General features: G+C 35.2%; 1 protein-coding gene and 1 long non-coding RNA gene across 2 annotated transcripts in view; both read right to left on the bottom strand.

The window, feature by feature from the left end:
• The window catches only part of LOC137056424 (uncharacterized), a 161362-nt gene extending 160158 nt beyond the window's left edge, over nt 1-1204 (bottom strand). The window contains exon 1 of the long non-coding RNA XR_010900339.1: nt 1110-1204. This is a non-coding gene — a long non-coding RNA (uncharacterized lncRNA). The remainder of the gene's footprint in view (nt 1-1109) is intronic.
• A 465-nt stretch (nt 1205-1669) lies between these two features.
• Nucleotides 1670-13746, bottom strand: LOC137055835 (voltage-dependent anion-selective channel protein 2-like). Its single transcript, XM_067429730.1, has 9 exons — nt 13607-13746; nt 11568-11639; nt 11424-11473; nt 11123-11275; nt 6318-6370; nt 6007-6234; nt 4806-4956; nt 4001-4058; nt 1670-2500 (listed from the first exon to the last, which is right to left on the bottom strand). The coding sequence occupies exons 2-9, from the start codon at nt 11632-11634 to the stop codon at nt 2409-2411; spliced, it is 852 nt and encodes a 283-aa protein (XP_067285831.1). The 5' UTR covers nt 11635-11639; nt 13607-13746; the 3' UTR covers nt 1670-2408.
• Nucleotides 13747-15626: the final 1880 nt, after the last annotated feature.

Below are 15626 nucleotides of genomic sequence, written 5' to 3'. Positions count from 1 at the left end.
ATATATATATATATATATATATATATATATATATAATCAAAATAGGACCTTTTAGGAATAAAATAAACAACTATTTGTTATGCTTAACAAATTATAATTGCATCATCCAATACTATAGAATTAACAATAGACTATAAAAACGGAATAATACATAAATATATTTACTTAACTTACCAAAAATAAAAATGTTGTGTAGTGTTTTATTAAAATAAGAAATGATTGTAGATATTATATCATTTTCAGTTATTTAGGTGTGGTTTCACTGTTTGGATGGTGTTACTGCAAACAATGACAAATATTTTAGTCAAAATCTTTGTTCACAACACTATAAAATTACTCGAGTTAATTTGCAATTTCTTATCCTACTCCCTTCTAGTTTACAGCAGCTGAGTTTGTTTTTCATTGTCATAGCTGTGTATTACTGAGTGCATCTGTTCACACTGATTTCAATAGCAGATATCCTATTATAATGTCCACTGGTATCAATCTTAAGATATATATATATATATATATATATATATATATATATATATATATATATATATATATATATATATATATATATATATATATACAAATTAGGTTTTAAGTTATGATATACGACCACTGCACTGGCACACCATCGGTACTGTGGTCATCGTGGCCCCGAGGGGTGTGGCCACCGGCAGGCGTCCCTTATTTTTCTGTATTGAAGGTGGCAACCCTAGGCTGCAACAACTTTTAAATGACAATATCCTGGCCAGACTACTGTTGCCTAGTGACATATCAGGGCCATTTTATGATTCATTGAAATACATTTTTTTACATACAGTTCCTTTAACAGTTCTCGAATCCAAACTGAGACCCGTATGCTAATTTCGAACACATTCGACACTGAGAACTGATACTGCGCATGCGTGATCCGATCCGAACTGTTCCTCTCTGATAACAAGAGCACGGGTGAACAGAGGACTTGTGCAAGTTTATGTTGTCATGTCAGTAAGTTTATTTAATCGGTGTAAAACATCCGCGTTCGTATTGAGTGCTTTTGCAAAACGTAAATATAACAACTTATCCAAGATGATGATGACGAAGTTATGATTACTTTATATGAATGTGTTGTCACTCACCTGTTGAGTAATAAAAACACCATCATCATTGTTCAGTCGCTTTCTGTTTTCTCCAACAGACTCTTCTCTGTTCGGCTCATTGCAACTTGTTAACGGATATGACGAAACGCGCGGGCGAGTGACGGATGAACGCAATTTACCGCGAAAACCACCCCATCAGTAAATATATAAACACATACATATAATAGGCGTACCATAATCAGGATAAAACAAAACACATTTTGGTTGAATAATTTATGCTGTATCAAATTATTTATATTTTGTTAATTTTGAACAAAGATTAACAGCGCACATTTAAATTAAATTAGAAAATTTCGCTTATCAACATGCTCAAATAAATGTTTTTTTGGTTAAGATTTGATTTTAAGTAATGAGCATTTTTTAAATGGTTTTATTTTTAACTTATCTGGAAATATTTTGGAATTCTTGGAAATTGAATCTTCATTTTTTGCACATCATAATTTTTTATAGTGTGAACATTCAGGTTGAAATTATTAGGTTGTGCATGAATCATAAAATAATCATAGGAGTTTTAAATATAGTTAAACACACAAAACAACTCCAGTTTTAGGACTTTATTGCAAAGGTTGACATACAGCAGGGTGCGATTGTGCGGTTTAGCAGCTTCATCTCTCCAAACATCTCACTGGAGAACCCGTCTGAACATCATAAAGCCTGAACACAGAGAGAGGAGGACGAGAAAAAGCCCAAGTACCACAAACGCCACGCAGAGACCAACCAACAAAAGCCCAATGTGCAAATCATCATCTACATTCAGAAGAACATTAAAGGAAAAGGTCAGGCCAAAATGAGCTTCTGCCGTTATTTACAGGGTGAGTGTTTGAGCATTTGGATTCAAACACTTATTGAAGCTTTATGCAGGTTTTTACTACACAACAACAGTTAGTAACAGTCCGTCAAGCTCCAATAAAGACATGAAGTCACAAAATGTTGCTCACACAAAGCCATCATATGGTTTCAGAAGATCCTATTGATTATTTCATAGTGTTTTTAATGTTTTTATTTTTTGGAGCTTGACTGTTGTATAGAAACGAGCTACATAAAGATTTGTCAACACATCATAAAGGTTTGCAACAACATAATTACAATTTTTGGTGAACTATTCCTCAGAAAAATCAGCTGTACAGAAAAGCACACACAGATTGAAAGCGCTGGTCTGGAGAGAAATATCGACCGTGCAAATAAATAAGAGACGATGGATAGGTTTGGGTTCAGCACTCGGTTTAAACTGGACAGTCGTGTGTGTGTGGAGCCGTCACACTCTTCCCTTTCCGGATGCTACGCCTCCAGCTCCAGTCCCAGACCCAGTTTATGGCCTCCAGCGTTGATGCTCTTTCCATCAACCAGGGCGGACAGCGTCAGCTTCACTCCTGGACACACACACACACACACACACACACACACACACACACACACACACACACACACACACACACACACACACACACACACACACACACACACACACACACACACACACACACACACACACACACACACACACACACACACACACACACACACACACACACACACACACACACACACACACACACACACACACACACACAGCATTAGACAGTTTTCTCAGCTCAGTACGCAAGTGACAACTCATGATATATAATACGGCTCAGTTTATCACAAAATCAAAATAAAAGAGATTAGAAGATTTATTCTGTATATTTTTTTTTATTTGGGTCATGCTTCATTTAACTAGATTTACCCAGATATTAATTTCAGCGTTCATGTTGCATATATGGAATATATGGCACTGCATACGCCTGCAGTTACAATAATGCTGCACTACTGCTTATTAGAAAACAATTTATATAGCAATTTGAACACAAAAATAAAACAATATAAAGAATATTTAGTACTAAATAATAAAACAAAATAAATTAAAAAAATTATACGAAATAAAAAAAAATACACACAAATGAAATTAAATTTGATATACAGCAATAAAATAAAACAAAAACAGTTTAGACAAAATAAAAAAAATCTTATAAACAAATAAAAAAATATATTTTTTATACAAAATAAAATGTGTTAAATAAAACAACATGACAAAATGATACACAACAAAAACTAAAATTACAAAACAATAATGCTATTCAAAATAAAAATAAAATATTTTTATACAAAATAAAAAAAAATTATACAAGAAACAAATAATTTTATACAAAAAGTAAAACAAATATAATACAAAAAAATGTTAAAATATTTGTATATACAACAATAAAATAATAAAACAAAATAAAAATACAATAAAACAAAATAAATAAATAAAACAAAATACTTAAAAAAACATTGTTTTTACACGAAACAAAAATCATTTTATAAAGAACAAAAACTAAATAAAATGAGTTAAATAAAACAAAATATTTGTATACAAAACACACACACAAACACACACACACACACACACACACGTTGGTCTATGTGGTTTACAGGGACTCTCCATAGGCGTAATGGTTTTTATACCGTACAACCCGTATTTTCTATCCCCTTACACTGCCCCTGCCCCTAAACCTACCCATCACACACACACACACACACACACACACTGCCCCTAAACCTACCCATCACACACACACACACACTGCCCCTAAACCTACCCATCACGGGAAACATTCTGCATTTTTACTTTCTCAAAAAAACATCATTTAGTATGTTTTTAAGGCCATTTGAATTATGAGGACATTTGATATGTCCTCATAAACCACATTTATAGTGTAATACCAGTGTAATACCCATGTAGTTATACAAATTTGAGTCCTCATAAACCACATAAACAGGCTCACACACACACACACACACACACACACACACACACACACACACACACACACACACACACACACTCTCACCTGGCCTGAGGGTCTGAGTGTAGCCGATCCCAACCATGCTGGAATTATTCACTTTAGCCTGAGAGGAAAACAGATGCATCTCACTCAGTCTTACAGAACAACCTGACCGCTCTCACTCTCTATCAGGATAACAGACACAATATACACTGCTATTTTGAGCTTGAAGTTCAAACCCTGATTATTCTGGATAATCCAGGGAACTGAAGGAAATGTTCGTCATCTCATTTGACCATTTGCTCTTTGTTTATCTGTGTTTGAACTTATCTATTTTTTATTTTTCATCATTACTTCATTTTTTTCTGAATTTATATTTTTTATCATTTAACCCACCCTGTATGCATCATAAAACATGTTTAAATAAATTATTTAAATAAAACCATCATAACAATAACTTCCAAATGATTTACAAATCTCCAAGTTATTTGGAAAAATCCATTAACATAATGTATTCATAAATCAATCCCAGAAGAAGGTTTAAGTAGAGCCATTTGTAGTCTTTGTAAGGTGAAGTTTAAATGTGAAATTGAACTCCCACAAGTGATTGAACACAAGCAGAAGATCAACAGCAAATGATTTCCACAGGATTATATGGATTAGCAATGAGGAAAGCTGTAAATAACCCACAGCACACGTTGGATTTGAGAGATGCAATACATCAACAAAAACTGAATTGCTCTTATTGTAATGAAAAGCTGTCTACACTAGGCTATTTGTCCATCTGGGAGCATGATATCTACCGTCTCCCTGTACTGAAGCCCAGCCCATTGGTCAGATCACATGACCGTGAGTTTCCAGAGACACTCACACTAATGGAGGAGCTGGAGTCCAGCATGTACTTGGCGGCGATGCCGAAGCGTGTGCTGCTGTTGCCGGCGGTCCAGGCCAGATTCACTGCCGTCTCCAGGTTACCGTTCACCTTCTGATAAATAGAGCCGCCAAACTCCGTCCCATCATTCCTACAACACACACAGAAAGACGATCATTCTCCTGTTGCACAAACACACACGGCTGTGTCGCGATGAAGCGCTGCTCGTAACATCTACAGGGAAGAGTTCGGTCTAGAAAGAGACATGAAGTGATTCATGCTTTAAATCAACACACACTGCGTTAATAAACTGTTGTTATTTATTTATTATAAACTGTAATAATACTAGTTATTCATTAGTTATAAGTGAACATTTTTATTAATTATATTATTATCGTTGTTGTTTATTTATTATTAATACTAATAATAATGATCGGAATAACTATAACTAATAATAATAATAATAATCATAAAACAACATACATTCACACAATTTAACTGATTATAAATAAATATTAATGAGTAATAAATGAGTAATAATGATTGTTAATATCCTCATCGTTAATAATAATTATATTTAATTGTTACATCAAATAAAAACTAAATATGTATTTATAAATCATAATTACACACACACAATTAAAAAGGTCCTAAATAATAATAATTAGTAAGTAATAAATAATAGTAAATAAATGTTTTATTCATCATCATTAATAATCATTTTTTACAATTATAGTTAACAATAATAATAAAGTTATTTATGAATTTAATATGATATATTAATATGAATGTAATAAATACAAGTTTTATTTATTTACTTAGTAATCATTAATCACATCATTGTGTATAGAGATATAATATAATAATTACATGATAATTATTTCAATAATACATAATAATGATTATTATTATTTATAATCAACATCATCGTTAATATTTATTTTTTACAATTATAATAAGTTTACAAATATGTTATTAGTACTTATAATAATACACGATATGTAATATATTAAATCAAAATAATTGCTTTTATTATTATTTAGTAAATATATTTGTTATTAATCATAAATGTTATTGTTGGTTATTATTGGATTATTAAATTATAAATAATTATTATTTATCAATTATAAATAATAATAGATGTAATATAAAATAAATAAATAAACATTTTAAAAATAATGGATGCTAAAGCAGAACGTACACATTAGTATGCAGCTGGAAGTCTCCGGTCTTGTATCCGATTGCAAAGTTGCTGCGAGTCATTTTGGACTTGGCGGAGTCAAAGGTCATCTGGTATCCGGCGAGCCAGCCCTCGTACCCCAGCACGGCCGCTCCGTGGACGGCAGGACCGGCAAAGTCAAAATCCACATCACAGCCCACGTTCACATACTCACGCTTATAGGCCGACTTCACCTTTCCACTCTTCTTGCTATTAAAACAACACAAATAAACGATAAAATCGCCTCATCTAAAGCCAGCCGTGCTTACGATGTGACATTTATCTCCTCGTACCCAGTGTTAGGAGAGAAGGTCGTGTCAAAGGTCAGCTTCAGTCCTTTGGTGATCTGTGAAACAGCAAATACTGTCATTATTTTAGATTTCAGACATTTAAATGCACTTAAGTAGCAGCAAAAACACGCCAATGTCAATGTCAGTGGCAATAACAATCCTTTCTGACAGTTATAATCTGACTGTGCTTTATTCATATCAGACACACATTAAATAATTCACTATATAGTTTACTCTATTCTTCTCCGAATAGTTCACCGGTCACTTACTGTCATGTATTTCGTGAGACGAGGATAAATTTACGTGATGTAAATCCGACAGATCCGATTCTCTGAGGCGCCTTATAGATCAACTAACATGATCATTATGACAAAACATTCACTTACACAAATTTGAAAATTAAAATATCAGATAGCTCATGACAAAGGTAACAAGTTTGTGAATATTTTGAATAAAAAAGAAGAAAAAAAAACGATACAACGCTATTGCGTGTCATGTGAGAATCACATGCGTTGCAATAGAAACAATAAGGCGATGCGTTCTAAAATATTTAGCCAGAGAATATAGTCATATTAATACAAAATAATGCTGAACTGAAGCTGGTTTGTAGCAGACCAAGCCTACAGACTACTTTGCTGTTATTAGTGCTGCTAGGGATGGGTATCGTTAAGGTTTTAACGGTATTACTACTCTTACCGATACTGCTTATCGGTCCGGTACTTTAACAGTAGGGCTGGGCGATATGACGAAATATATCGTCTGGACGATAGAAAATGTCTATCGTTTTATTTTAGGCTCTATCGCTTACGCCACGATAAGGCGTTTACAGCAGAATTTTACGTCAAGATGCACCTCACGCCACGGCATGCCCATGCACGCTGTAATACATAAACAAACATGGAGGAAGACGGTAGTAGACGCGGTTCAGACCAGGGTAATAATTATGCCAGAGTGGTGCATAAGCGCGCAAAACAAACTTCAGACACAGACGCTGCAACGGGCTTTTACGCGTGGCACACCATAGCCATATATTGAAATATTTTAATGGCAGGTGTAGGGATGGCGAAAACTAAACATTCTCTTGACCGACCACCGAGCCTCATAGCCGGTTGAAACCGGTTAACCGATTAGTTTAAAATATGCTGCGTTATTTGAAATAACAGCCACGAGCCGCGCTCCCTCTCTCTCTGTGTCTCTCTGTCTCTCTCACACACACACACACACACACACACATACTCACTCGCCTCCCTTCCACTCACGTCACTTTTTTAAATCCCCCACAGCGCGAAACACGAGTCCCGCAAACGCGCCGCCGTGGAGCTTGTTTGTAATCAGAGGAGAGGACAAATCGGCTCATTAGTTTTGAAATGGTTTGGGTACAAGGTGATCGCGTTGAAAATAAAGGCATTTGTCTAGCGTTATGAGCTCATTTGAAACATTGCCGCGGCTCATTTAAGAAAATGACAGCTCCGAAGAGACCCGCTTTAGTTCGAGGTAGTGCTAACAATAATAAAGAAAGACGATCAACATCAACGATCATGTTACCACTGAAATGTAGATGTAAAATATTTCCAAATGTAAGTCCATCTTAAGCGAAATGCACGCTTCATACTAGGGATGCACCGAAATGAAATTCTTGGCCGAAGCCGAAACCGAATAATAATGAAATGCTTGGCCGAAGACCGAAGGCCGAATACCGAACGCGGTGTTTCGCATTTTTTCCATTTATTTGGCAATTTTTTTTACCATTACAATAATTAAATAGTAAAAATTTGCTTTTTACTATTTTGTGTTGCTTTTCAGAGAAATAAATCAAATAACAAAAATACAATTTCAAAATATTTATTTAACACTGATTTTTTTTTAACATTCCAGCAGATATTATACAAACTAAGCACAACATAACTTAAAATAAATAATTAGTAAAATAAAAAATATATTTTTATTTGGCCATCTTAGAAGCCCCCCTTCTTGAATAGCCTATGTTAGGCCTATAACTGACTGCTGAAAGAATGTAACTCTGTATGTCTACAACAACTAATGTGCATTGAATAGTGCAAAACATGTGGATGAACCCACAACAAATAAATAACTGTCTTAGACATAAGCCTACTTAGCCTACTTCTTCAGGAAAAGTAGCAGGTTCTTCTTTATGAAAAGTAGCTTCTCTGCTTTCTCACATGAAAGTCGGTTCCTCTTCTCATCGATGACATGAGCACTAAATTTCAGCACTAAACAGTGCTTCCACACTGCTGACATGTTTGCTGCATAAAGCACGCAGCTCTCACTCTACGTGGGTTACTTTTTGATCGCGTCATTAAAAACGTCATTGTTCGGCCAAAATTATTCGGCCTTTTTACTTATTCGGCCGAATGCCGAAAGTGCTTTTTTTGGCTATTTTCGGCCGAATAATTTCGGTTGCCGAATATTCGGTGCATCCCTACTTCATACTGTCGTCTGCCCTGGCTCTAACCTCGAGTGTTTAGCCTGTTTACTTTTTACAAACCTTGTGAGCGCGTGCCAAATGTTTTTATTGGTTTATTAAGTAGCCTACACACAGGCGAGTTATGAAAAAATGAGTGCGAGGGATATGCTCACTTCACACAAAAATATTTTGGAATGAGATGGCTAATTGTAGTAGCGTTTAGTCCACTGTATAATAGCCTAATTTAGAGATCACTTTTTTTTTTTTTACTGACAACTTTGATCGGTTAACGTTGATACGGTCAACCATCGGTCAAACGGTCATCGGTTAACATCCCTAGGCAGGTGTTAACTTTATCAACTGTCTCGCTTGAATAAAAGGTTCTAAATGAAAAAAAAGTGTAGTCCATACTACCTTTATTTGTTTTTTTATATCATTTCAAACTGCATTTCCACATTGCAATTTTGTATAGACTATTCATAAACTGAATTAACAGAAAAATTGCTATATAGTTATGTATATCGTTATCGGGATATCAATTGAGCTATATCGGGATATGAAATTTTGGCCATATCGCCCAGCCCTATTTAACAGTATTCTTATCTGTACTTTTTGAGATTTTATATACACACACACACACACACACACACACACACACACACACACACACACACACACACACACACACACACACACACACACACACACACACACACACACACACACACACACACACACACACACACACACACACAATATAGCCCTACACAGTGCTTTCATTTCAGGAAGAATTCTAGTAAAATAACACTGCATAGTTTATCATAAATAGCCAAAATAATGCTTATTAAGGCTGAAGTTATTAATTCAAGAGCTGTGAGTGATTTTCTCTTTGCATTTGGTTGTTTAATTCGCAGTAATTCGTCAGCATGTTTATTTACACCGCTGCCTCTTTAAGACAGATGTGCAGATCTATAGGCGACTGATAATAGGCAGATGGACTTTCTCCTGACCATATCCATAATAACTACGTCCATTTTAGACACAAACTAAAACTGTTAAACTGTTGTGTTTAAGAGACTCTCCAAGCCGGTCATTTTGACATAGATGTGTGTACATTTGATAGTTTAGACGCGAGTGTGAAACCGAAAGTGTGATTTGCTCGTCTCGTTGCGGGCTGTTTCGGAGCGCGCGCCGACTTGGGAACAATCTCTTGCGCACATTTGTGCTTTTAATCGCTCTTTTTATTATTAAACGCGTCCCACAATTTTTCCAACAGTAGCTAGACTGTATTTTACAACAATCACTGATCGTGCTGATTCTGTCATTGCGTTTGAGTTTTATGAAGAAATAACAGCGTAGGCTACTGCTGCAAAGGGAATTGCATAAGTTGCGCTAGACATAAATATTATAATCATAATCTTTGGAAGCCAAAATCTAAAATAAAATCAGACTATCACAGATCTAAAGCGTAACCAGGCTATGTTTGACTGTTTAGTTCTGTCCTCTGTCATTTTGGGCGTGCATTCTCTCTCTCTCTCTCTCTCTCTGTGTGTGTGTGTGTGTGTGTGTGTGTGTGTGTGTGTGTGTGTGTGTGTGTGTGTGTGTGTGTGTGTGTGTGTGTGTGTGTGTGTGTGTGTATTTTCAAAAGTACCGACAGCAGAACCGATAACGTCCGAGCTTATCGATACAACTGTCTTTCAAAATTCACCCCCGGGGCCCGTTTAATACCGGTTTTTGGTACCCATCCCTAAATATCACTAGTATTAGTGCGGTTATTTAGTGTTAAAGGTGGGGTAAGTCTTATTTCAAAACCGTTTTAGAAAAGGACTCGGGCCGAGTGGAATAACAAACTTGTAGCCAATCAGCAGGTAAGGGGGGTGTCTACTATTGATGGTGAGAGGCTCAACGTCATTATTCAAAACACAAGACACACATAACAGACATTAGCCGAGAACTAATATATGCTGCTTTTGCTTGAATATGCTCGTGTGTCATGTTCTCTTGTTTGTCCATTTGCGATCGTATTGTGGCTCCGTTCAGCGATGATACAGACCCGTTCATTTCCACACCGTATGAGCATCTAACAATCTCCTCAGTGTTTGTTTCAAGCATCAGCTCACAAAATACAAGTCACAATCCTACAAGTAAGATACTATACTCCTAATATATGTTTGTTTCCTCTTTTCATGATCTATATAATCCTAATCCTGTCATAATTGTAATATGTCGTTAGCTATTTATATATTTAAATATACTTTAAACTTTTTCTTTAAGTATCGGTTCAGGCACCGGTACCGTTTTAAAAGTACCAGTTTGGCACCGGATTCGTTAAAAAACCCAAATGAGATCCAACCCTAGTCATAATCCTGATATTCATCCGCACCTGGTCCTCCACGGTGATCTCCGTGCCCAGTGTGTTGTCCGTGTTCCACTTCTCCGTGAAGGTCAGTCCGTACTCGGCCCATTTATACTTGGTCTCCAGGTTCCCGCTGACCTTGTTTGAGTCCATGTTAGACGTGCCACATGTTTTAAACTCCTAATGAGGGGGAAAAACAGACAATACTGGATTACACAACAGCCTGCATCATCTAAGGGAAGGGAAGGTTTACAATAATGTTCATGGATGAATTATGCACATATAATGTGAATTAAGAACATAAATAGAGTTCATTCTGAGCACGTACCACTCCGTTAGCAGACTTGGTTTTGACATCAAGCTTCACCATCCCAAAACCTTCACCGTTTGGAAAAACACATTAGAAAAATGATGCAATATGCATGTTTAAAATAAGTCTTTAATGCACATCTGAGGAAGTGAAGAGCATTACCGTAGCCCTTATTGAAGACGTCTTTTGCAGCCTTTCCGAGGTCTGCGTATGCTGGAGGAACAGCCATTTTATCTGAAAACATGAAGAAAAACAATCATCTGTGTGATATTTAGAGCCGTTTTAGAGCCGTATTATGCTATTTAAAGGTTTCTAATGTTGTTTTAGAGTCTCCCGCAACAGGCATTGAAGGTCAAAAACACTTTATTGTCTCATATTATTCACAGCAGCATCAGCTCTATTCTCTGTGTTTGAAACGGCTCGCCTGAAGATTTAGTCTCTCTAAGCCCCGCCTTTCTGAGAAATGCTCTGCTCTGATTGGTCAGATGGCTCTGTCTGTTGTGATTGGTCAGGAGCCAAATGCTCATTAGAATACAGGGCTCCAGACTAACATTAGAGAACAGTCAGTCCTACAGATAGAGGCGCCAGCACCCGATTTAATGGGAAATTAATCATAAAACTACTATTGTTTTGTTAATAAGTGCAGTTACTATTAATATTACATATTTGTTTATTGGGAAATCGAACAGTGAAGCACTGAGCTTGATTTGATATGCACATAAAATTAACAGTAATGTGCCAAAACCTTATTTTTTTTAGGGAAAATGTAAAATAAATATTGTGCTTTAATTAAATGTCTCAATCCCACAATCATTTCTGTAAGTTGTGGCGAGAGTCATTATGACTCCTCTTAGATCAGGTGTGGTTAGAGTAAACACACACACACACACACACACACACACACACACACAGGATCTGAACAGCACAAACCCTGCTAAAGTATGCACACAACACCTGAACCGACTACTGCAGTCAATAAAACATCCCACAATGCAATGCGTCAAACAGTCCCTTCCATTTCTAGTGTGAGGAATAAACACTGACTCATCAGAGCATCAAATTAAGACATTTCCACAAATCTGTTGAATTAAATTACACAATTAAAAAACAGCTTGATGTAACCATCACAAAAACAAAAAACAATATTATTTTATTTGTCTATATATATATATATATATATATATATATATATATATATATATATATATATATATATATATATATATATGCATGATGAATAATTTAATGTTTTAGTTTTTTTTTACTTTTTAGCTTTTGTACATGTTGAGGTTAGAAAACATTGTTCTTGAGCATTTTTGGTACAGAATTTATAAAAATATAAAAGTAAGGGGAAAACCCCTGCTGAGCAAATATTAATCACCACCACTGATTTATGATGCTCCTAACTATAAATCATGTTTTAACCAAAAAATGTTTTACTAAGCAGAGGACAATATTCAAACTAAATTTCTGCTGTCAGTAATTTTTTGACAATTATATAATATTTTAAAAAATAAAAAATATTTTTAGTGCTGTCAAAAGGATTAATCTCGAATAATTGCAAAATAAATCCAAAATAGATGTTCATATTTACATATGTTGTATGTTATGTTACAACATATATGTTATACGGATTATATATTTAAACATATTATATTATATATATATATATATATATATATATATATATATATATATATATATATATATATATAGTATTTACATGCAAATATTTCTTAATTACATAATTATGCACAGTTCACATGTATTACGTAATAATAATAACTTTTATTATGGATGCGATTAATCGATTTGAGAGTTTAAAGAAGGTTCGACACTGACTTTATATTCTAAATGTATTATTATTAGTGTCCATAATATACATGTCCATATTTATTGGTTACATGCACAACAATAAAGCAGGTAAACGTAATTTCTCGTAGTAACATTTTATTTATTTAAAGTATAAAAGAGAACTATAAACAGATTAATTTAAAAGCAAAGTTAAATTTCATCGCGATAAACATACGCACTAATGCCGGTCTGCTTCACCTCCAACTGTCACTCTCTGACCGGACCGAGCTGGACCGAACCGAGCCTGGCCTGGAGGAGCGCGCGGTTACGGTTCTACCCTCTCTGACACATTTTAAACTAAATATTTAATCAGCAAATGCAGTTTTAAAGGTTTAAACCGCACTAACCAGAGAATGCAGGTCGAACCTGTGCAGCGGCTCACCGGCGACGGATGAAGGAGACTCAAGCGTCGCGCTAAACGCTAATGCTAACACAACAGCAGCCAGCAGCCAGCAGCCGCATCAGGACCCCTGAGAGCTGCCGCGAATAATACCTGAACGAAAATAAATCTTCGGCAGCATCGATTCAAAAAGTGTATAATATAAACATATACTTTTTTTGACATTCACTTTATATTCTAAATTTATATTGTGTTGTGTACATTTCATTAATAACGTAAAATAGCATGGCAGATGTTATGCTAACAGTAATTTTACATGCTAAGGAATTAAAAAGCTGACATAAACAATTATAAATAAATAAATACAAAAATAAATATGCGAAGAAATGTAAAAAAACAACCAAAATATATGTTTTACGTTTTTTACGGCGTGTTTTACGTTTTACCTCAGACTTAGCAATCGAGTTCAGAGTGAAATAACTTAAACCGGGATATTTCTGGTTAGATTTTGGTTAAATTGCCCATCTCTCATTCCCTGTGAGACCTGTAAAGACTTGCATTTCGTTTGGTCACACTACTATGGAGGACAAAACCTGCTAAAACTATATATATATATATATATATATATATATATATATATATATATATATATATATATATATATATTAGACAGACAGACAGACAGACAGACAGACAGACAGACAGACAGACAGACAGACAGACAGATAGATAGATAGATAGATAGATAGATAGATAGATAGATAGATAGATAGATAGATAGATAGATAGATAGATAGATAGATAGATAATTAACTGTTCGAGGAGATAAATGTGGGGGAAAATACAATTACATAAAATTAAAGAAATAAAACTATACTTTTATTTATATATTTACATTTCTTTGTTTTTATATTTCAACGTATATATGTATATGCATCTATTTTTTTTTTACATCTCTGCATATATATATATATATATATATATATATATATATATATATATATATATATATATATATATATATATATATACAGTCTTGTTCAAAATAATCAAGGTTTTTAGTATATTTTTTATTGCTACGTGGCAAACAAGTTACCAGTAGGTTCAGTAGATTGTCAGAAAACAAACAAGACCCAGCATTCATGATATGCACGCTCTTAAGGCTGTGCAATTGGGCAATTAGTTGAAAGGGGTGTGTTCAAAAAAATAGCAGTGTGGCATTCAATCACTGAGGTCATCAATTTTGTGAAGAAACAGGTGTGAATCAGGTGGCCCCTATTTAAGGATGAAGCCAACACTTGTTGAACATGCATTTGAAAGCTGAGGAAAATGGGTCGTTCAAGACATTGTTCAGAAGAACAGCGTACTTTGATTAAAAAGTTGATTAGAGAGGGGAAAACCTATAAAGAGGTGCAAAAAATGATAGGCTGTTCAGCTAAAATGATCTCCAATGCCTTAAAATGGAGAGCAAAACCAGAGAGACGTGGAAGAAAACGGAAGACAACCATCAAAATGGATAGAAGAATAACCAGAATGGCAAAGGCTCAGCCAATGATCACCTCCAGGATGATCAAAGACAGTCTGGAGTTACCTGTAAGTACTGTGACAGTTAGAAGACGTCTGTGTGAAGCTAATCTATTTTCAAGAATCCCCCGCAAAGTCCCTCTGTTAAAAAAAAGGCATGTGCAGAAGAGGTTACAATTTGCCAAAGAACACATCAACTGGCCTGAAGAGAAATGGAGGAACATTTTGTGGACTGATGAGAGTAAAATTGTTCTTTTTGGGTCCAAGGGCCACAGGCAGTTTGTGAGACGACCCCCAAACTCTGAATTCAAGCCACAGTACACAGTGAAGACAGTGAAGCATGGAGGTGCAAGCATCATGATATGGGCATGTTTCTCCTACTATGGTGTTGGGCCTATTTATCGCATACCAGGGATCATGGATCAGTTTGCATATGTTAAAATACTTGAAGAGGTCATGTTGCCCTATGCTGAAGAGGACATGCCCTTGAAACGGTTGTTTCA

The sequence above is a fragment of the Pseudorasbora parva genome, chromosome 21 (assembly GCF_024679245.1).
Source record: "Pseudorasbora parva isolate DD20220531a chromosome 21, ASM2467924v1, whole genome shotgun sequence".
Classification (NCBI taxonomy): Eukaryota; Metazoa; Chordata; class Actinopteri; order Cypriniformes; family Gobionidae; genus Pseudorasbora; species Pseudorasbora parva.
Note: the sequence above shows the minus strand (reverse complement) of the source record. Positions and strands in the feature narration are given on the sequence as shown.

Bases quoted from the DNA above. Each gene is read 5' to 3' on its own strand.
- LOC137055835 (XM_067429730.1), bottom strand. From the start codon at position 11,634: ATGGCTGTTCCTCCAGCATACGCAGACCTCGGAAAGGCTGCAAAAGAC. The intron at 6,235-6,317 runs GTACGAGGAGAT...TTGTTTTAATAG, and splicing joins ACCTTCTCTCCTAACACTGG to CAAGAAGAGTGGAAAGGTGA. The intron at 4,059-4,805 runs GTGAGTGTCTCT...TTTTCCTCTCAG, and splicing joins ACTCCAGCTCCTCCATTAGT to GCTAAAGTGAATAATTCCAG.